General features: G+C 49.3%; 1 protein-coding gene across 2 annotated transcripts in view; it reads right to left on the reverse strand.

Moving 5' to 3' along the window:
• Window positions 1-2676: 2676 nt before the first annotated feature.
• The window catches only part of LOC144669536 (neuronal-specific septin-3-like), a 69468-nt gene continuing 49095 nt past the window's right edge, over window positions 2677-23049 (reverse strand). For both annotated transcript variants that reach the window (XM_078532009.1, XM_078532008.1), the window contains exons 4-10: window positions 21898-21979; window positions 16897-17034; window positions 14606-14723; window positions 13467-13562; window positions 8108-8204; window positions 3633-3684; window positions 2677-2937 (exon numbers count right to left, since the gene is read on the reverse strand). In XM_078532009.1, coding sequence (XP_078388135.1) covers window positions 2811-2937; window positions 3633-3684; window positions 8108-8204; window positions 13467-13562; window positions 14606-14723; window positions 16897-17034; window positions 21898-21979 — 710 coding nt within the window. In that variant the 3' untranslated portion in view covers window positions 2677-2810. The remainder of the gene's footprint in view (window positions 2938-3632; window positions 3685-8107; window positions 8205-13466; window positions 13563-14605; window positions 14724-16896; window positions 17035-21897; window positions 21980-23049) is intronic.

The raw sequence follows: 23049 nt of genomic DNA on the forward strand, positions 1-23049 counted from the left end.
TTCACAGGAAGTTACACATACGGGTGCCAACTCTGGCTGGACATATTCCTGGAAATTTCATCACAGCGGCCTCCCACCTCCAACTGACCCCCACCCCCCGGTCAACCAACCTTCACCCACCTCCCCACCCCACAACCTCCAATATTTTTGGAACTACGAAAGCGTTCAAAGGAAATGAAGAATTACGATTTTTCCCTTGGGTGTTGTCCTGGAGATTAGTCTCTAATTCCTGGGACTCCGTGATGTTCCTGTAGGGTTGGCAACCATACATTGCACTTCCTGTGTTGAAATGGTTGCCTCCTTGACCAATGGTTTCTACCGTCCCTTCTTTCTCTTGCTCAGTGCCGACTGTGTGTCCTGGTTAAAGGTACCACCAGAAACACTGAGCTGTATTTCTTTACCTTCGAGTTGCTGACTGACTTACCACAGGCCATGTTTTGAGTCAGTGGTCCGAGCAGAGAGACCCACCTCTGCCCCACATCACAAATCAGATAGCGGGTGCTCTCTGAGGGCCAACTTCTACTCAGGAATTGTTCACAATAATTACAGGGGCCTTTGCCCAACTTTCCAACCTGCTGCCCTGGCTGCAGTGGGAATACCTGCACACTCAAAACATGTCCCCCACCACCCATTTCCCTAGTGTCCTGGGTTCTACTTAGTCCGACAGAGGCTCCAGTCAGGAGGTCACAAACTGACAGGAGTGAATAGAGACCTGTCAGGGATGGAGTTCACAAACAGGTGCTCCTGGTTTCACAGGCTTGTACAGCAGGAGAATGAATTGGGAAGTCGCGTTTGGCTTCATTCAGCCTCATTCTCCGCCCAGTGAATGGAAATCCTGCGCTTGAATTCCCGTTTCACTTTCCTGCTGTGTGAAGCCTTGCGTTGGGAGCTGGAATCTGTGAGATCTACTCCTTAATACCAGGGACAGCTTGTGATCTGTTGCACCTCCAAATATTGAGGAGTTATTTTTTCTTTCATTCCCCTGATGGTATGAGTGAGTGTGCTGTGTGGTGTGGTTCTGAGTCACACACACACACACACACACACACATACTCAGTCACACACTCTCACTCTCACACACACGCACTCAGTCACTCACACACTCATGCACACACACTCACACAGACACAGTCACTCAGTCTCAGTCACGCACACTCAGACACACTCACACACACACACACACACACATACATACTCACACACTTAGTCACACACACTCACACACATACACACATACTCAGACAATTACTCACACACACACTCACACTCTCAGTCACGCACACAGTCACACACTCACTCGCTCACACACTGCGCTCACATCCACGCTCACACACTCACACTCATACGCACACCCAGACTCACACTGACACTCAGTCACATGCACATTCAGTCACAAACGCACACACTCACACTTACTCATTCTCACATTCACACTCTCACTGACACTCCCATGTTCATAGTCACACACAGTCAGTCACACAAACACACATTCACACTTACACACACACTTGCACGCACTCACACACACTCATACTCACACTGACACGTACAAACACACTCACACACATATACACACACTCACACAATCACACACACAGACACACTCACATACACAGACACACACACTCACAGACGCACATTCACACAGGCACTCACAGACACACATACACACAGGGACACACAAACACTGACACACAGACATACACAAACGCTGACACACAAATACTGTCACACAGACACTCACAAACACTGACACCCAGGCACACACAAACACTGACGCACAGACAATCTCTCACACACACAGACACACACTCACAAACACACACATTCACACAGACACGCACAAACACTGACACACAGACACACACAAACACTGACACACAGACACGCACAAACACTGACAGACACAAACAAACACTGACACACAGACACAAGCAATCTCACACACACACATACACACCCACATATGCCAGGAAGATTCCTAGCTCAACATCCTGACTTAACTGGTCTCAACTTGGGCACCAAGAGATGGCCTCCCCACCTGGACTGGGGAGGTCCCAATCCTACTCGCAATTAAAGAGAGTCCTGATAAGCCTCTTGATTGAACAATAGGAGGGGAGAAAACTGAGGGAACGAAAACAATTCCAAGTTACCTACCTCTGGGGATGTGGGTGTCGCTGGGAAGGCCCAGCATTCGTTGCCCATCCCTAATTGCCCTTGAACTGAGTGGTTTGCTCAGCCATTTCAGGGGGCAGTTAAGAGTCAACCACATTGCTGTGGGTCTGGAGTTACATGTTGGCCAGACCAGGTAAGGACGGCAGATTTCCTTCCCTAAAGGACATTAGTGAACCCGATGGGGTTTCCTGATAATCAATAGTAGTTTCATGGCCACTGAGACTAGCTTCATATTCCAGATTTATTAGCTGAATTTAAACTCCACCAGCTACTGTGGTGGGATTTCAACCCATGTCCCCCAGGGCATTAGCCTGGGCCTCGGGATTACTGGTCCACTGACATGATCACTCCAGCACCAGAGACACACTCAGAGGGCACCAGCAAGTTGGGGAAAAGTAGAAAAAGGGGCAACAAATGTACGTGAATCGGGAGGTTCACAGAAACACCTTCAGATGCTGAAAGGTAAGCGTTAAATAATTGACAGGATCACACGCCTGACCCGAGCAAGCGGTCAAAATTTAAAGGGCTTCACTCTTTTTAAGTGACAGGTTTGTGTTTGTTTGGCTTCACTCTTACAAAAATGAGATTTTACACCAGGTTCCAGCGACTGAAGATTTTCGTTGCTCTCGGCGGGTTCAGAGGTTACTCTCGTGCACCTCCCCTGTGTCGTTGGCCAGGTTCCCGTTTTCGTTCAGCCTTTTAGCCCGATATGTCTCGTAAAAAATGTTGTGCGTCACCTCCTTCAGGTCTTGGAGGTGGGTCCTGCCCAGTGAGAACAGCGCACAGCGACGGCAGGAGAAAGGAACAGGACAACAGGGAGAAAAGGAAACAGAGACGCTCAGTATGCCGAGAGGGAAGCGGAAGATTAGGAGAAAAAACAAGGACATTTAGAGAAGGGAAGTTAAACAGGGAGAAGCAGACAGGAAGAGAGAGATAGGCAATTGAATGAGAGATGGGAAGAGAGGCAAAGCGACAGACGGAGAATAAAATGACCGGGAAATGGAGCAGAGTGGGAAGATAAAGTGAGCGACAGACAGAAAGAGAGAAGCAAAGAGGAGGACAAAAAAAACGAGAAAGTGGGAGGTAAGATAAAGCGGGGGAGGGAAAGTGAAAAGGTGACGATAAAAGGAAAGGATGGCAATTAGGAAGCGGACAGAGGGGGAAGGAAAGCAAGGAATAATCGGAGAATTGTACAGGGTGAGGGGGGAAAAGGAGAGTTTCAAATTGAGGAGAAAGACACAGAGAGAGCACGATATAAATAAGTTCAAAAATGTGAATGAGGAAAAGGCAGAAAGAGAGGCGATGGGATGAACAAATAAACATAGAGATGGAGAAAAGGACAAGCAGATAAGACAAAGAGCAGAAATAGAAAGACATGGAGGGAGATAAAAAGAGAGATACATGAACTATAATAAAAAACAGCGAGTAAATCTTACACGTATATGAACGTTCGTTACCTAACAATGAGGTCCCGGAGAAGAGGAAACTCACAGTGAGTGACATTCTCAACTAAAAAGAAACAGAAAGAAACATCAGGTTAGAATGTCCTGGCACATTCAGAAGCAAAGTTCCTTCTTTTAAAATTATTTCATGTGATGTGGCTGGGCCCAGCATTTATTGCCCATCCCTAATTGCCCTTGGGAAGGTGGGGGTGAGCTGCCTTCTTGAGCCGCTGCAGTCCCTGTGGTGTAGGTACACCCACAGTGCTGTTAGGGAGGGAGTTCCAGGGTTTTGACCCAGCGACAGTGAAGGAACGGCCGATATATTTCCAAGTCAGGATGGTGAGTGACTTGGAGGGGGACGTCAGGGGCTTGATTGGGTAGATGCTGATAGGATGTTTCCCCTAGCTGGAACTCTACAACATGGTGTCACAGTCTCAGGATAAGGGGTTGACCATTCAAGACTGAGATGAGGAGAAATTTCTTCACTCAGGATTTTGGACCTTTGGAAGAATGTTCCAGGGACTATAAACCCAGTCCGCGCAAACTCTCCTCAGAGACCAATCCCCTAACCCCAGGAGTCAGACTAGTGAACCTTTGTTGCATTCCCTCCAAGAGGAACATCCTATCATTGGCAAGTAGACCAAACAGTACACAATCCTCTAGCCGTTGTCTCACCAAGGCTCGATGCAATTACAGTAAGACTTCTTCAGTCCAGAGAGTTGAGCACAAAATCCGCCAACATTCCAGTGCAATACTGAAGGAGTGCTGCACTGCCTAAGATGCTGTGTTTCCTAAATCATCACACTGACTACACTTCTAGAGGTACTTCATTTCCTGTAACATTCTTTGAGACATCACGAGGCTGTGGAAGCCGCTAAATATTCCAAGTTTTTTCATCTCACTTGGCGTGGGGCCAATTGCTTGATGGTCTTACAGTTATTAATAGGCTAATCATAACTGATTGAATGTTGCAGTGGTTAATTGGGTTAGCCAGACGAGGGGGAAGCAGAGGCATGGTGACTGTAACCATTGATTCTTTGGGAAGGACTGAGTTTGCTAAGTATTTCTCCCCTGCATATGATTAAATAAACTTCGATATTCTCTACATCTGCCCAAGGAGTGATGTTTGAAATTTTCCACAACACACGGAGGTTTTAAGGGCTGAAGCACTGGGTAATTCTGTCTTTCTACCAATGCTGCCTGACCTACTGAGCAATTCCTCCACTGCCTACTTCTATTTTTAACAGACAGAAGGGTGTGTCGGGTCAAGTGGCTGTTTCTAGATGTTCATTTAATTTTAGAAAATACTGCTATCAGTTCAAGCTCTGTGTTCTTTCCCGTTGGGAGCTCTTGTGGTGCAGTGGGTAGTGTCCCTGCCTCTTAAGCTGGAAGCTCTGGGTTCAAGCCCCATCCCAGGGCTTGATGGCTGAGGAAGGTGTGTTCATAATGCAGCCAAACAGGTTATTGACCTGTAAACCCCCTCCCAACACATGGCAGGTGGTAAGAGTGGGAGAGGTTCCTGGTCAGCCATACTTGATGATGAGCATGTGACCCTCAAGCTATAACCTTTAGGCTAACAGCCTGTCCCAGGGCAAACAAACTGCTGAAAATTGACACATGTGTGCTTTGCCTCTCAGAGAGTCGTGAGAATTCTCTTCCTCAAAAGGTAGTGGAAGCAGAGCCTTTGAATATTTTTAAGGCAGAGCTGGATAGATTCTTGTTAAACAAGGGGGTGAAAGGTGATTGGGGGGAGGCAGGAATGTGGAGTTGAAGTTACAATCACGATCTTATTGAAGCAGGCTCGAGGGGCCGAGTGGCCTACTCCTGCTCCTAGTTCATATGTTCCATATGCCTCAAGTGTCTCTAGATGTGGGAAGTCTCCTAAGGCTGGGATTTTCTGATCCCGACGGGCATCATTGTGGGCGGGATGGGAAAATTGTAAGGGTTCCCCAAATTTTCCGGTCACGCCCGTCAGTGTTGGGGAGGGAAAATTCCGCCCTAAGTTTATTTCCAGGATGATTCAGTGACTGATCTGTAGAACAGTCAATCAAGCCAACTATCTCAATCAATGAAAGTCTGAAGTAAGCGCCATTGAATTGAACAGACTATACGGCAAATGACTTGGCGACTAACTTGCAGGGATAGAGTCACAATTGTTAATCAGGGAAACACTTCATTACAAATAGAGGCTGTCAGGCCACTGTGCCTGTGCCAGAGTTAGTTCTACCACTGAAGAATTTAGGAAGGATGTGAAGGTATTGGAGTGGGTGCAGAATAGATTTACGGGAATGGTTCCAGGGATGAGGAACATCGCATTAGGGTTAGGGTTAGGGTACCCTGGGTAGATTGGAGAAATTGGGACTGTTCACCTTGGGGAAGAGAAGGTTGAGGGGACATTTGATAAAAGTGTTCAAAATCATGAGGGATCTGGATAGAGGAGATAGGAAGAAACTGTTCCCATTGGTAAAAGTTTCAAGAACCTGAGGGCACCAATTTAAGGTGATTGGCAGCAGGGCCAGTGACGATATGGGAAAAAGCCTTTTCACACAGTGGGATGCACTGTGCGAGTGTGGGGGAGGCAGGTTCAATCAAGGCTTTCAAAAAAGAATTGGGCCATTATCTAAAAGAAAATGTAACAGGGCTACAGGGAAAAGGCAGAGGAGTGGGGTTAGGTGAGTTGCTCTTGCAGAGAGAGACAATGGGCCAAATGGCCTCCTTCTGTGCTATAAGGATTCTATGATTCTATTTCTTGAAGCTATCAATTCTAATTCCACTTCCCTTCTCCTCCAGCACGTGCTGTAAGATGCTTAGTCTTCACCGAATCACCTTTTAAATGCTGCGAACAGTTTGGTTTCAATAGAGACTTTGAGCTGAAACCCTCTGTCCATCGGTAACCTATTTCTTCCAACTTACTTTCTGTTATGCCCTTGGCACTATCTTGAGTTTGTAGGAACATAGGGGCAGGAGTAGGCCATTCGGCCCATCGAGCCTGCCCTGCCATTCGCTTAGATCATGGCTGATCATTTACCTCAAAGCCACTTTTCCGCACTCTCCCCATTTCCTATGATGTCATTAGTATCCAGAAAACTATCGATTTCTGTCTTGAACATTCACAGCTATGTCCATTGATCACTGGAATGTGGACTGTATGAGTGGATAGTGGATGAGTTGAAAGCTGTTCCCAGAAGTAGACACACCCTGAGTAATATTAGCCCAGTCAGAGGGGATTTGCAGCCTCTGCAATGGGCAAGATGTGTAATGTGGGCCCGAGGAGGTACCTTATGGTTTAAAAGGCTATCATTGGGCCCCCTCTTCTTCTGAGCAGTCTCCAGTGACCCTGTTACAGAGCACTGGCTGACACTCCTGTACCAATGGACAGAACCCATTGAATATCTCAGACGTGTCCTCAATCAGGTGTCAGTCCCCTCGGCAGCATATTTCCAGGGAAATGTGGCCCTAGTCACGCTCTCTGGCTGCTCTCTCAGGTTGATGTAAAAGGGAAACCAATTGAAACAGGTTAACTGGTCGCTATCACACTGCCCTTTGTGGAATCTTGCCGAGATTGGCTGCTGTGAATCTGACAGTGTAACGGGGATGAAACCATGAGGGACGCTATGTAAATGCAAGTCTTCCATTTATAAGACTAGGTGCCATCCTGATCTGTGCTGGCCTCAACCAGAGCAACCAATCAGGGCAGCAGCTCCTGATCACCATCTAGTGGCTCCTGCTGAGAAGTGCAGATGTTGGGCAAGGCCAGGACAGACAGGCAGACAGCTCTCGGTTGTGCGCTCACTGTTTAGGCTTCAGACAGGAGGAGAGGCCATTCTGCAAAGTACCAGAGGGTTCACTTTATTAGTGAACCTAAACCCAAGGATCTGGTTCTATCCTGAGTACAGGTTGGATGTGGGCTGGAAAGTGATTGGGCTTCAACTTCCCCAGGAAGAGTGAATTGTACAAAAAATTGTACAGAATTATTTTATAAAATGAGATCATTCAACATCCAGTGACACATGCCTTGTGTGTAACACTAACAGGTCATTTATTCACTGTTGGGTAATCTGATGATGATGGTGTAAGTCCAGAGCACCCGTAAAGGTGTAGAGTGGGAGGGAGGGTGTGTTAAACTTGGGTTTTAGCCCCTTGCAGACTGCCAGAGAAAGGGAGGATTGTGGGAGCTGAGGGTATTCACAGTCAGGAGGTGCTGTGATGGTTAAGTTAAGGTAGGAGCTGAATGGATGACTCCAATAGTGAGGACAGAGGGGGGGAAATGTGGAGGATTTGGAGTTTAGGAAGGAAGGAGAGAGGAAAGTTTAGAGAAGCGATGGCCATTGTAGAATTAAGCCAAGAGAGGGGGACAAGGCAGCTATTAACGGAGAGCAAGGTTAGCAGATAGCGCTGAGAAGAGAGAGGCTGATCAAACAAATCTCTCTGTCCGACCCAGAACTGAATCAGCATCATAAAATACAACTGGAACAAGGCACAGAACTCACCCTCAATGATCCCCCAAGGCGTTTTCCTTCCCAACACTCTTTTCCCATTTATCTGATATTCAGTGTCGCTGCCAACGATGGCAAAGGGCATGCTTTCCTGTGGGATTGGGGAAAAGGCAACACAGGTCAATAATAAACGTGACTCCCTGGCAAAATCCAGAATAAAGTGCAAAAATATTGGAAATATGTATCAGGGGATGTTCTGGATATAGACTCTTCTGTAGAACTGGGTTTATTGCACAGAGTGGAAGGGCAATTGACGCTAGATCAATTGTTAATCTTAATGTTAATTAATGTAGAACTGAGATTGGTACATTTTTGTTATCCAAGATATTAAGGGATATGGGGGTAAGGCACGGACATGGAGTTAGGCCACAGGTCAGCCATGTCTGCCATGGCGGGGCAGACTCGAGGGGTTAAAAGGTCTCCTTCTGTTGCTATGGGCAGGATTTTTTGGATGGCGGGGTTTCCTGCCCCACTGATACAGGGTGCCCAGCAGCCATCTTACATTCGGCGTGGCAGAACTCCGCCCCTATCTAGAGAGGAAGTCCCGCCTTAGAGAGCTGCTGACCAATCAGACGGCCAGCAGCTCTGCAGTCCCAGCAGTGCCAGGTTCTAGCGGTGGCCACTGCTGGGACTGCAGCCAGTGCCCGGAGCAGAGGGGCTAATGGAGGCCGGACTGAAGGGATGCCTGGGGTGTGGGGGGGGGCCATGTTTGAGAGGCTGGGATTGGGGGTTTCGGGGCGGGGGGCTGGGTTAAAGGAGAATATGACCTTGGGTGGAGGGGGAGGGGGGCTCGAATGGGCACAGGGGTCTCCCAAAAGATGTACCCCACCCCCTTTCCCGACATCAGCTCATGCAGCTAAAGCTGCCAGGCTACTCGCTTGGCGTAGGCCTCTCTCTGCCACGGGTAAAATAGTAGCCGGGTAGGATCAGGCACCTGAGTGGACATTAATTGCCCAATTAAGGACCTCAATAGGCCAAAGGCACCTCCCCAACCCCCCAAACCCCATTAAACAGGAGACAGGTTGGGGGCAGGACACCTGCTGCTTTTTACCAGCAACCCCTCCCCACGGCCCCCACCACCGTGAAAGCAGCCAGCCGGGACAGTAAAATCCCGCCCTCTATTTCTAAACAAGGAGGCTGTTTAGGAGAGTGTAATTGTGAAGATGAATCCTGACCATTATAAAAGGGAGAGTCATAGCTCTGGGTTACTGAGCAGAGCCTGGTCCTGAACATCAATTCCATTAGCGTGTCTCCTGTGAGGCATGGCCAGTGGGTACAGTCTGATGATGGGTTAATGTACTGGGATTCTGTTCGAGGGTTGCTACCCTAACCTGCTGTGTGTTTATTGACTTAATAGCACATGATTCATCACACTAACCCTTGCTGCAGTGAGTTGAATGATTTAAGGTTTATCAGGCCAGCTGACAGCATAATGATTATATAATTATAGTGTTTATCAAGTCATTCTGCAGGCTGCAGTGTACGAGATCTCCAGAGTCATGAAGGTGACCTTAATACGTTTGCTGTAATTGTTTCAATAACACTCCTGTACAGACACTGCCTGTACCCCTGCAGCCGTGTATATACCTGTAGACACAGCTGTACACACCGTACAATGGTCTGACACATACAGGGTTAATGTGGGACTGGGTACAGTAACACGCACGGTTATGTAAGAAGGCACATGATCCAGACCCAGGGTCAGTGTGGAGCAGAGACGTGTGAAGGCCTAGGGGAGAATTTTCTCCCTGTGGGGTGGGCCGTTCGGGAGTGGGTGTGGGCAGGCGCGGAGCCGATTGCTGCCCGCGATCAGCTCCATGTCGCCATGTTACATGGGGGCCTGTCCAGTGTGGCCTGTCCAGTGTGGCCTGCCCAGTGTGACCTGCCCAGTGGCCTGCCCAGTGTGACCTGCCCAGTGTGACCTGTCCAGTGTGGCCTGTCTAGTGTGACCTGCCCAGTGTGGCCTGCCCAGTGTGACCTGCCCAGTGGCCTGCCCAGTGTGACCTGCCCAGTGTGGCCTGCTCAGTGTGACCTGCCCAGTGGCCTGCCCAGTGTGACCTGCCCAGTGTGGCCTGCTCAGTGTGGCCTGCTCAGTGTGGCCTGTCTAGTGTGGCCTGCTCAGTGTGACCTGTCCAGTGTGACCTGCCCAGTGTGACCTGCCCAGTGTGAGCTGTCCAGTGTGACCTGTCCAGTGTGACCTGTCCAGTGTGGCCTGCCCAGCGTGACCTGTCCAGTGTGACCTGCCCAGTGTGACCTGCCCAGTGTGACCTGCCCAGTGTGGCCTGCCCAGTGTGGCCTGCCCAGCGTGACCTGTCCAGTGTGACCTGTCCAGTGTGACCTGCCCAGTGTGGCCTGCTCAGTGTGGCCTGCTCAGTGTGACCTGCCCAGTGGCCTGCCCAGTGTGACCTGCCCAGTGTGGCCTGCTCAGTGTGGCCTGTCTAGTGTGACCTGCCCAGTGTGGCCTGCTCAGTGTGGCCTGTCTAGTGTGACCTGCCCAGTGTGGCCTGCCCAGTGTGGCCTGTCTAGTGTGACCTGCCCAGTGTGGCCTGCTCAGTGTGAGCTGCTCAGTGTGACCTGTCCAGTGTGACCTGCCCAGTGTGACCTGCCCAGTGTGGCCTGCCCAGTGTGGCCTGTCTAGTGTGGCCTGCCCAGTGTGGCCTGTCTAGTGTGACCTGTCCAGTGTGACCTGCCCAGTGTGACCTGCCCAGTGTGAGCTGTCCAGTGTGACCTGTCCAGTGTGGCCTGTCCAGTGTGACCTGCCCAGTGTGACCTGCCCAGTGTGACCTGCCCAGTGTGGCCTGTCCAGTGTGACCTGCCCAGTGTGAGCTGCCCAGTGTGACCTGTCCAGTGTGACCTGTCCAGTGTGGCCTGCCCAGCGTGACCTGTCCAGTGTGACCTGTCCAGTGTGACCTGTCCAGTGTGACCTGTCCAGTGTGGCCTGCCCAGCGTGACCTGTCCAGTGTGACCTGTCCAGTGTGACCTGTCCAGTGTGACCTGTCCAGTGTGGCCTGCCCAGCGTGACCTGTCCAGTGTGGCCTGCCCAGCGTGACCTGTCCAGTGTGACCTGTCCAGTGTGACCTGTCCAGTGTGACCTGCCCAGTGTGACCTGCCCAGTGTGACCTGCCCAGTGTGGCCTGCTCAGTGTGACCTGTCCAGTGTGACCTGTCCAGTGTGACCTGCCCAGTGTGGCCTGCCCAGTGTGGCCTGCCCAGCGTGACCTGTCCAGTGTGACCTGTCCAGTGTGACCTGCCCAGTGTGACCTGCCCAGCGTGACCTGTCCAGTGTGACCTGTCCAGTGTGACCTGCCCAGTGTGACCTACCCAGTGTGAAAAGCAGATCCTGGGGATAGCGGGAGTGGGCAGGCAGCGGCGGGATTGCAATAACCGCCGGGTCCAATGGTGATGGCGTGGCGCACTGTGCCGCTCGCCTTTCTGACCAGTGCCTAGCTGCCCTCCTGGAGGAGGTGGCAGGTCGGTGGGAGGTCCACCTGACCAAACGTGCCTGGGAGGAGGTAGCAGACATAGTCAGCTCCCACCATGTGGTGCGAGGCACATGGATCCAGTGCCGCAAGTGTTTCAATGGCCTCTTGTGCTCAGGAAGGGTGAGCACCATGTTGGCAGAGGTCACTTAACACAACAGGTAGGCTTTCCCCAGCTCCCCCACCCCCGCTCCCCCTACCCCCCACAACCCTGAGTGCAGTGACTGCATTGAATCATTCACAGCATCTGTCCCTCACTGGGTGGGCCAGCAGATATTGCCCATGCCTAGCTCACCCTGAGAGGGTTGTGCTGAGATGGGTTCTGCACCCACTGCATGTGGTAGGCTGACACCCAGAGTACTGTGTTGGGGGCTACCTCAAGGAGCTGCACCTGGGCGCAGTGCTGGAACTGCAAAACATGTCATAGTCAGGGTGTTGACAGGCTGGGAGGGGGGCTTCCAGGTGGAGGGGCACTAACCCATCTGCTGGCCATCCCAACAGAAGTGGATGAAGGTCAATGCATGCCTGAACAGAGCGTCTATCACCTGCTTGACACAACTGTGGACAGCTGACTGGGGGACTCCACAAAGATCACCCACCGACCCCTGGAAAGAGCCCGAAGCATAGAGGTTGAGGGCCACAGTGACCTTCAGTGCCACTGGCATGGGGTCTCCACCCACACAGTCAGAGCTGATCTCAGGGCCGATCATCTGACAGGTGGAGGTCACTGTCTCCCTTGAGACATGGAGCCTCCTTTGGCATTGCACCTCAGGCATATTGAGTAGCTGCATCGCCGTCTTTAAACCCTGGCAGCAGGTTAGTGGCATCTTCTGAGGTCCCTTCTGCCTTGGACGTCCTGTTGTGTCTGCACCTGTCCTCCCACAGGTGGCTCCCCTGGAGGCTAAATGTGGAATCCTGGCCTCCTCCCCCTCCTGGCCCTCTTCCTCCTCAGAGTAGGTGCCTCCAGCCGAGAGCACAACTCCCATTCCCAGGCTAAGGGAGGGCTTCCTGAAACCAGAAAGGCCCCAGAAATGATGTTTACTCCAGAGTCCGGACCTGAAGCCCGTTTCTCCAGTCCAAGCAGCTGTGAAGAGATTTGAAGTATTCCTGCTCACACAGGCAAGTAACAGTAACTTTAAGCATTAAATGTCTGACAAATAACACTCGTGACCACTCACCTCTTATCCCGCCCATGGATGAGGTTTATAAAAGTGCGATGACCTGAAGGTCGCATGGGCCCCGAAAAATCAGCATCACTTACTGCCTGAAGGGGCCCATTAATTAATGGCTGGCACACATTGGAGATCATCACACACCCACCCACTGAAATATCATTCACCCAATGTCATCTTACACATTCTGGCCCGAGAAATGGAGATAGCTCCTTTTTGTTATTCATGGATTCATTTATTTCCCATGTTCAGAGACCATTGCAGTGGGTCTGGAGTCACATGTAGGCCAGACCGGGTAAGGACAACAGATTTCCTTCCCTAAAGGGGCATTATTGAACCAGATGGGTTTTTACAACAATCAACAATGGTTTCATGGTCATCGTTAGAAATTTAATTCCAGATTTAAAAATTTTTTTTATTGAATTCAAATTCCACCATCTGCTGTGATCAGATTTGAACCCAGGTCCCCAGAGCATTACCATCAGTTTCTGGGTCGCTAGTCCAGCAACAATACCACTAAGCCATCTCCTCCTCTTGCCTGTATCCTTTACTGTATATATGTATATGGTTACAAGCAGTTAGTAAGGACTTGCTGTTAACCCACTGAAGATTACGAAGACTTCTTCAAGGGACACTTTCTGTAACCAACACTTTCCCAACACATACCTCTACATGTCTCACGTTGAGACGGATTCCTACTCACCCTGATCTTGTCATTTTCCATTTTGTCTTCCATATCTTCATCAAATTCTCTCTGTGGGTAGAACTCAATCCCATTTGCCTCCAGCTCCTTCCGCACCTGACAGGTCAAAACACCGAGAGGGTTAAAAAAACCAACCACAGCCAGTGTCCCTGAACCTGACTGAATCAGAGACAGACACTCAGTAAGGAATGAGACTGCGGAGTCCCTTTGCACAAGGTCCAATTAAACAGCAATAAACTCTACCCCCCTGAGAGGGCAGGAAATGAAGTACGGGACATTTTCTCATATTATTAGATTAATTCCCACACTGGATATGCTGAATATTCGCGAACATTTTGTAAATGAGTTTATTTCTCTCCAGGTGTTATTTTTACCACCTTTGTTAACAGATTTGGTAAAATTCCTGTCTGCAGCATTTTAACACAATCCTTAGCAGATTTATTTGGAAATTGATTAAAATAGCGCTTACCACAGAAGGTGTTAACCAGCGCACTAAAAATAAGAGACAAACATTCTGAGCTTATTCACCTCTGGGTCTGGGAGGGATGCTGGCAGAATGTATAATGATATAAAGACAGAAAATGCTGGAAATACTCAGCAGGTCAGGCAGCACCTGTGGCGAGAGTTAACGTTTCAGGTCAAATACTTTCCATTAGCACTGGAAGACGTTAGAGACGTGACAGATTCTAAGCAAGGACAGAGGTGGAGGGGGTGGGGAGGAGAGGGGAGGAAAGAACAAAAGGGAAAGTCTGTAATAGGTTTGATGGCAGGGAGAGGTTAAATAGCGAAAGGGATAATGGTGCAAGAACCAAAGTGTGGGTGGTAATGGGACAAGTAAAGAAACTGCAGATGGTTCGGGAGGAGGTGTAAATAGCAACAGCAGAATCATGACCAACATCTGGAAAAACTGAGGGTGGAGGCTGTGATCTGAAATTTTTCAACACAACATTGAGTCCAGATCAGTGTAAAGTGCCGATTTGGAAGGTGAGATTCTGTTCCTTGAGCTTGCGTTGAGTTTTATGCATTTCCCCACTCCCAGCTGAGGTAAATGTCTAAATCTCTTTGAAAGAGCTGAGGGACTCCGCCACATAACTGGGTTTATAGACAGACAGAGGCAAGTGGGGTAGGGACCAACTCACCCTCAGTTTAAATTCATGCCTCTCCTCCAGTGTCATTGTGTCAGCCTTTGCAATGACAGGAATAATGTTCATTATTTTTCCCAGCCGCTTCATAAACTCGACATCCAGGGGCCGCAGCCTGGGAGGAGAAACACATCCGTCAGGTACCTGTAGGGCTAGGCCAGGCTGGAGATGATCAATGAAGAGACAGGATTAGGAAACCCTCATTGGGCCTCGCTCAAACAGATGGGAGCCTGGACCTAACCCTCAGAGACTGCAGCTTCCCCTCCTCGGAGCTCAGAGGTGCTGGGAGAAATTTATATTGGCCCCCTTGTGTCACTGAGATCTGTAACCCTGGTCTAATTATGGGGGGCACCATTACAGTCCCCACCTCTCGTCTCTTCTCCATTTGGCTTCTCCCATTTTACTTGGGGTTGCAGCAATGCTGGTTGATCACCCTTCTCCACCTCAGTCACCTATCCATATTCCAATCCCACTGTGTGTGTGTGTCTCTTGTCACTGCATCTTTCAACAGGAAAGTATAGGAACACGGCTTAGGAGCAGGAGTAGGCCATTCAACCCTTCGAACCTGCTCCATCATTCAATACGATCATGGCTGACCTGGTTGTGGTCTCAACTCCACTTTCCTGTCTGTCCCCCCATAACTCTTGAGTCCCTTGTCTATCAAAAATCTGTCTAACTCAGCCTTGAATATATTCAATGACCCAGCCTCCCACTGCTCTCTGGGGAAGAGAATTCCACAGACTAACGACCCTCTGAGAGAAAAATGTCTCACCTCATCTCTGTCTTAAGAGGAAGACTTCTTATTTTTAAACTGCATCCCCTCGTTCTAGTCTTCCCCACGAGGGGAAACATTCCCTCAGTATCCACCCTGTCAAGTCCCCTCAGGATTTTACACATTTCAGTAAGATCACATCTCATTCTTCTAAACTCCAATGGGTACAGGCTCAACCTGATCAACCTTTCTTCATAAGATAGGCTCCTCATCCCAAGAATGAGTCGAGTGAACCTTCTCTGAACTGCTTCTAACTGCAATTATATCTTTTGCGCTAACCATTTGCCATTGCCACTGAAGTCAACCACAAAGACGTTGATTGTAAGACAATAATTGGACTGGTGATTCAATAAGCTTTCCCCACCAATTATCATTCTGTATTTTTATTTAAATCCCTCCCTGGATTATTCTGTGTTTGTTTCTGGTTTTGTTCCCCAGTCTCGACAGGGAAGTGATTTGAGCTCTGTTAGATGTTGGTGATGAACAAAGTAGTCCATTCTGGAGGGAGGTGCTGAAACACGGGGCAGTGAGTGTTCACTTTGCACCTCAACTGAAGGGAAATTTCAGCCAGGGCTCAGGGAGGAGCACTCTCCGGTCAGCAGGTCGCGGGTTCGAGTCCTGCGTCAGATCACAAAATCTAGGCTGACACTCCAGATCCACACTGAGGGAGTGCTGCACTGTTGGAGGTGCAGTCTTCTGAATGAGATGTTAAACTGAGACCTCGCCTGCCCTGTCAGCTGCAGTTAAAGATCCCATGGCAGTGTTTTGGAGAAGAGCAGGAGAGTTCTCCCCAGTGTCCTAGCCAATATTTACCTCACATCACTAAAACAGATTATCTGGTCATTATCTCACTGCTGACTGTGGGAGCTTGCTATGCGCAAAATGGCCACTGGGTTACAACAGTGACTGCCCTTTAAAAAGTAATCATTGGCTGTAAAACATTTTGGGACATCCCGAAGTTGTGAAAGCCCTCTGACTTCCTTCAGCGAGGACAGTCTTAGCATTGACCTTAGTAAAGGTCAATGTACTGTCCAATGCTTAGAATGGGCTAAATGTGGGAATGCCAACCTGCCCACTATAAACTGTGGGACTGGACCCACCAGACCATTGCCACGCCATCAGAGATAGGGAGATCTCACCCTGCAGTCTATGCAACTCCTGACCCCTGAGCACCAGGACAGGGAGATGGTCTCTGGTCAGGGGTTTGCGATTCAGGTTGGATCATCCTTGGATTTTAGTTTCACTTCCTTCATCCCTACGTTCTGTTGCAGCAGAAGCTAGTGGATCAGCGCCGCATCCTCTCACAGGCCTCAATCCCTATAGTGCGGAGCCCAATGGTACAGACAATATTCTAACTGGAGTCTTTATATAACCTCTTGGCCTTTCTACACCCTTCTGTGATAACATCTGGGAGGTCATTAGCTCTTTCCATTGGTCTTATAGCAGGAGGAGAGCGAGAGCTGATAGGTTAAACACAGGCTGTTGTGTGGATCATATTGGAGTGTTTAATACATACGAGTGGCCGGTGGGTGAGATGAAGTACAGGCAACAATGCACCCGGGTGTCAGGAATCCGCTTCTTCCTCGAGATATTCGCCTCCTCCTTCAGGAACTTCTCATACTGTTCACTGATATACTTCTCAATTGGCTCCCAGCTATAACAAACCAAGGATACGTTAGAGCCCATTGGCCAAATGGAGAATCAGACCCACCCACTAGGGTCGGGGGGCAACATTGACCCTGGCTTTACACTGTGGGATACGATGTACATATGTTTGATATCTAATCCTTCGCTATTTTAACAGAAGGGTTCATCCAGGTCAACACTTTGGCTAAAATAGTGGAGAGAGGAGTTTCAGGTGGCTCTGATCGAGATTTGTATCTTCCAGTCCCACTGTGCAAGGTCAGAAACCGATCAATAGTCACCAGGGAGAGTCACACACAGGGCGCGGAATTTTAATGTAGTGCCAGCAGTGGGCACAGAGACACATGTGATCACACGGTGGGTAAGTGGTGAAACCCATCAACAGCTGACAGTGCTGCAGGTAAGGGCGGGTTATAAAAGAGCCTGGGTGGACAAACAGAGAGACTCTGCATCACAGCCACACCATTCCTCCCCAACTCCATTAGACTTGAGAGCACAAAGGTGTTATTCAATTATAAATTTCACTTGTAAATAATTCACATTGGTTTCACTTTATTCATGTGTGTATCAGTGTTATTTGTTGAGACTGGCTTAGTCACAGAGTCAAATGTACTGGCACATGTCATGGTTGGCACGCATTGGTGGTTACAGGAGACTGAGGGACAGGTTCTTTACTGTGGAAGAAACAATGTTGTGTTTTTTTGTTTACTGTTTATTGAATGATCATGTTGGTGTCCAGTGTTGTATTCGGCGCTCTGTGAGACATGGCCAAACCTGCAGGCTCAGTTCACCCTCTCTTCTATGCATTGAAAAGAACATTGTCCGAGATCACTCTCAGCGGCAATAGCTGAAATGTTATAGCTGAACTCAGAACTCTGTAAGGACTCTCCCAGCCAACACCCTGAGATATGGACCCACATATGGACACTACTGACATCGTCCTTTAGGCTCCTCATTTTCTTACCTTGATTGACTCCCCCCACAACACCCAGGGCATCAGGCCCTTCCCACTTCACTCCTCCATGCCCCCGACCCCACACCCACACCCTTCCTCACCACTGACTCACCCTTGTCAATCTTGAGTCCCTGTGCAAGCTGCCATTCTCCTGCTCCCCTCCCTTATGCTGCAGAGGAACAACAAGGAAAACCGCTGAGCTCGGACATGACTGTACAAAGCTCATTGGCTCAGAGCATCTTCAAACAGGAGTGAACCGGGCGCATGAGATTCTCATGCTCCGCTGACTTTATCATGAAGGTTACTGGTAGGAACCCACTGCGGGACAGCGCGAGGCCCAGTCCAGCAGGCTGAGGCATGGCCCAGTGGGATGAAGCCCGGCCCAGCGGGATGAGGCCCAGTCCAGCGGGGTGAGGCCCAGTCCAGCAGGCTGAGGCCCGGCCCAGCGGGATGAGGCCCGGTCCAGCAGGCTGAGGCCCGGTCCAGCGGGATGAGGCCCGGCCCAGCGGGATGAGGCCCGGTCCAGCGGGATGAGGCCCGGTCCAGCGGGATGAGGCCCGGCCCAGCGGGATGAGGCCCGGTCCAGCGGGATGAGGCCCGGTCCAGCGGGGTGAGGCCCAGCCCAGCGGGATGAGGCCCGGCCCAGCGGGATGAGGCCCGACCCAGTGGGGTGAGGCCCGGCCCAGCGGGGTGAGGCCCAGCCCAGCAGGCTGAGGCACGGCCCGGTGGGATGAGGCACGGCCCAGCGGGATGAGGCCCGGCCCGGCGGGATGAGGCCCTTTCCAGTGGGGTGAGGCCTGACCTACCACAAACACGCCTTTGAATTAATCTCTAAATTTGAAGCCACCATTGAGAAAATGACACTTCTACCACTTGCCCGACTTTGTTCCCGAAAACTAGATCCGGCACTTGTAGGACTTTCTACATATTGGCTTAAAAAGCTCCCCTGGATACATTTTAAGAATTCCACCCCCTCTAAGCCTTTCACATTTTGTCCATCCCAGTTAATATTGGGGAAGTTGAAATCCCTGACTATTATTAACCTATTATTTTTACACTTCTCTGAGATTTGTCTACATATCTGCCCTTCTATCTCTCCCCAACTGTTTGAGGGTCTATAGTACACTCCCAGCAATGTAACTGCCCCCTTTTTTGTTTTTAAGTGCTACCCATATGGCCTCATTTGAGGAACCTTCTAAGATATCGTCCCTCCTTATTGGAGTATTGACTGCTTGATCAATATTGCGACACTACCTCCTCTTTTACACCCCACTCCCCGTCTCCCCTAAAGATTCTATACCCCAGAATATTGAGCTGCCAGTCCTGCCCATCCCTTAACCATGTCTCCACGATAGAAGTGATATAATATCTCCATGTATTAATCAACACTCTCAACTCATCTGCCTTACTCGCAAGACTCCTTGCATTAAAATAAATGCCATCCAGCCTTGCCATGCTCCCTTGTGCCTTAACTTGACTATATACCCTCTGCCTTCCAGACTGACTTCGTTTTTCTTCTATACTTGTCTGTACATCACCCCCTACTATACCTCCACTCTGTATCTCACACCCCGGCCAAATTCGTTTAAACCTCCATCAACAGCACTAGCAAACATCGCAAGGATGTTGGTTCTGTTCAGGTTCAGGTGCAACCCGTCGGACTTGTAAAGGTCCCACCTTCTCTGGAAGTGGATCCAGTGATCCAGGAATCTAAATCCCTCCCTCCTGCACCAACTCTTCAGCCACTCATTCATCTGCTCCATCAGCCTATTCCTATACTCAACTAGCACATGGTACAGGGAGTAATCCAGAGTGTGCAACCTTTGAGGACCTGCTTTTCAATCTGCTACCCAGCTCCCTAAATTCTTGTGGTAGGACCTCATCCCTCTTTCTACCTATGTCATTGGGACCAATGGAAACCATGATCTCTGACAGTGTGCCCTCCCCCTTCAGAATGCCCTGCAGCCGTTCAGTGACACCCTTGACCCGGGCCCCTGGGAGACACACACCATCCTGGAGTCACGTCTGTGGCCAGAGAAATGCCTGTCCGTACCCCTCAGGATTGAGTCTATAGTCACTATTACTCTTCCTCTCTTTCTCCTCCCACCTTGTGAGACTGGGTTCTGGCTTGTCCTCCCCAGAGGAGCCATCACTCTCTCCGTTTTCCAACACAGAGAAACTGTTCTTTAGTGTGATGCACTCTGGGCCTTTCCTGACTACCTACCTGCCTCCCTTCTGACTGGTGGTCACCCATTCCTCCTCTGCCTGCACTTGGTAAACTGCAGGGTGACCACGTCTAAAAACATGCTATCCACGTAACACTCAGCCTCATGGATGCACTGCTGTGCTTCCAGCCGCCGCTCAAGCTCCAAAACCCGGCACTCAAGCTGGTCAAACCGGTGGCACTTCCTGCAGATGTGGTCATCCAGACTGCCAGGAGTGTCTAAGACTTCCCACATACTGCAGGCCGTACAACACACGGGACTGAGCTCTCCTGCTCAGTAAATATTCTGACCTTACAGTTAAGCCAAGTAGAGTAGAACATTATTTCGGTTTTGTTCTTCTCTTATAAAAAGCTAGAACTCTTGCCTTTCCTTAGTGTAGCTTTAAAGTGGAGAAAAACAACTTGCCCACTACCTACCAATCAGCTCTTTGCTTTGTTCTGATGTCACTTTCCTCAGCCTTCTTGAATTCTGGTGGTGTTAGCTGCTGCTCCGACTGGCTCGATCTGGGCCTTGACCCTCAGGATTTTATTGAGAAGCTCCACTGGTGCCGTTCACCCCTAGGCTCGCTCCGCTCTGCCCCCACTGTTGATCCGATTTGCCAGCAGCTCTCCGTAGGCGGGACCTCCGACCCTCGCCACACCCCCTCCCCAGCCCCAGGGTCCTGATGCTGGGGAAAGGCCCTCCTCTGGCTTCTTAACTGCCCGGTTGTCTCGTAGTTCAGCAGGTCTTCCCTAAAGGAGGCAGCGTGGACCCCTCACCAGCTCTCAGGCAGGGCTCCCATCGCCTCCACACGATTCCGCCCAGAATAACAGACGCTGTACCTTATGTGAGTCAGGCACTGAGCGTAAGAGTTCTGTCCAAATTTGCTCCTGTTAAACACTTCAGTCTTTTCCCCCTGTGACCTATATTTCTCAAACTGATATTCCAGTTCCTATTCCCAGGGTTCCCAGACATTTCAACTGGGATGATAATAATACCCTTAACCTCAACTCCCTAATGTCTATTCTCAGCCTTTCAGAGTCAACGGCATTCTTAAAAAGCCCCCCACTGACTGTGTGTGTGTGTGTTTGTGTGTGTGTGTGTTTGTATGTGTGTTTGTGTTTGTGTGTGTTGTGTTGTGTGTGTTTGTGTTTGTGTTTGTATATGTGTGTGTGTTTGTGTGTGTGTGTGTGTTTGTATGTGTGTTTGTATTTGTGTGTGTTTGTATGTGTGTGTGTGTGTGTGTGTGTGTTTGTATGTGTGTTTGTGTGTGTTTGTATTTGTGTGTGTTTGTGTGTGTGTGTTTGTGTGTGTTTGTGTGTGTTTGTATGTGTGTTTGTGTGTGTTTGTATTTGTGTTTGTGTGTGTGTTTGTGTGTGTGTGTGTGTTTGTATGTGTGTTTGTGTGTGTTTGTATTTGTGTGTGTTTGTGTGTGTGTTTGTGTGTTTGTGTGTGTTTGTGTGTGTTGTGTGTGTGTTGTGTTTGTGTGTGTGTGTTGTGTTTGTGTGTGTTGTGTGTGTTTGTGTGTGTTGTGTGTGTGTTGTGTTTGTGTGTGTGTGTTGTGTGTGTTTGTGTGTGTTGTGTGTGTTTGTGTGTGTGTTTGCATGTGTTTGCATGTGTATGTGTGTGTGTGTGTTTGCGTGTGTTTGTGTGTGTATTTGTGTGTGTGTGTGTGTGTGCGTGTGTGTGTGGCTAGAGTATCCTAGCAACATACCAGTTGTCATTGTTGATTTGATCTCCGAATCCTGGTGTGTCGATAACTGTCAGTTTCATCTTCACCCCTTTCTCCTCAATAACTGGAACAGAAACATACTATCAGCGTATGGGTGAGGAAAGGAGCAGCTCCTCCTATTATAACAATGGGACATGGGATGGATTAATAAAGAGCTAATGATCGGGGTGTACACAGTTCGAGTGATGTGTGCACATTCGAGTGGCTACAGTGTAGATTCAATAGGATTGAGATCCTGGGACTATTTCCACTAAAGCAGAGGAAGCTAAGAGAAGATTTGATCTAGAGATTGGAGTGTGGTATATAAAGAATAATATAGACTTATGTGTGGTATATACAGGATAATACAGGCTGGGGTGTGGTATATACAGGGCAATACAGGCTGGAGTGTGGTATTTACAGGATAATATAGGCTGGGGTGTGGTATATACAGGGCAATACAGGCTGGAGTGTGGTATATACAGATAACACAGGCTGGAGTGTGGTATATACAGTGTAACACAGGCTGGAGTGTGGTATATACAGGATAACACAGGCTGGAGTGTGGTATATACAGGATAATACAGGCTGGAGTGTGGTATATACAGTGTAATACAGGCTGGAGTGTGGTATATACAGTGTAATACAGGCTGGAGTGTGGTATATACAGTGTAATACAGGCTGGAGTGTGGTATATACAGTGTAACACAGGCTGGAGTGTGGTATATACAGTGTAATACAGGCTGGTGTGTGGTATATACAGGATAATACAGGCTGGAGTGTGGTATATACAGTGTAACACAGGCTGGAGTGTGGTATATACAGTGTAACACAGGCTGGAGTGTGCTTTATACAGTGTAACACAGGCTGGAGTGTGGTATATACAGTGTAATACAGGCTGGGGTGTGGTATATACAGGATATTACAGGCTGGAGTGTGGTATATACAGTGTAATACAGGCTGGAGTGTGGTATATACAGTGTAACACAGGCTGGAGTGTGGTATATACAGTGTAATACAGGCTGGGGTGTGGTATATACAGGATAATACAGGCTGGAGTGTGGTATATACAGTGTAATACAGGCTGGAGTGTGGTATATACAGTGTAACACAGGCTGGAGTGTGGTATATACAGTGTAATACAGGCTGGTGTGT

This window comes from Cetorhinus maximus, chromosome 29, assembly GCF_964194155.1.
Source record: "Cetorhinus maximus chromosome 29, sCetMax3.hap1.1, whole genome shotgun sequence".
In the NCBI taxonomy this organism is placed as follows: domain Eukaryota; kingdom Metazoa; phylum Chordata; class Chondrichthyes; order Lamniformes; family Cetorhinidae; genus Cetorhinus; species Cetorhinus maximus.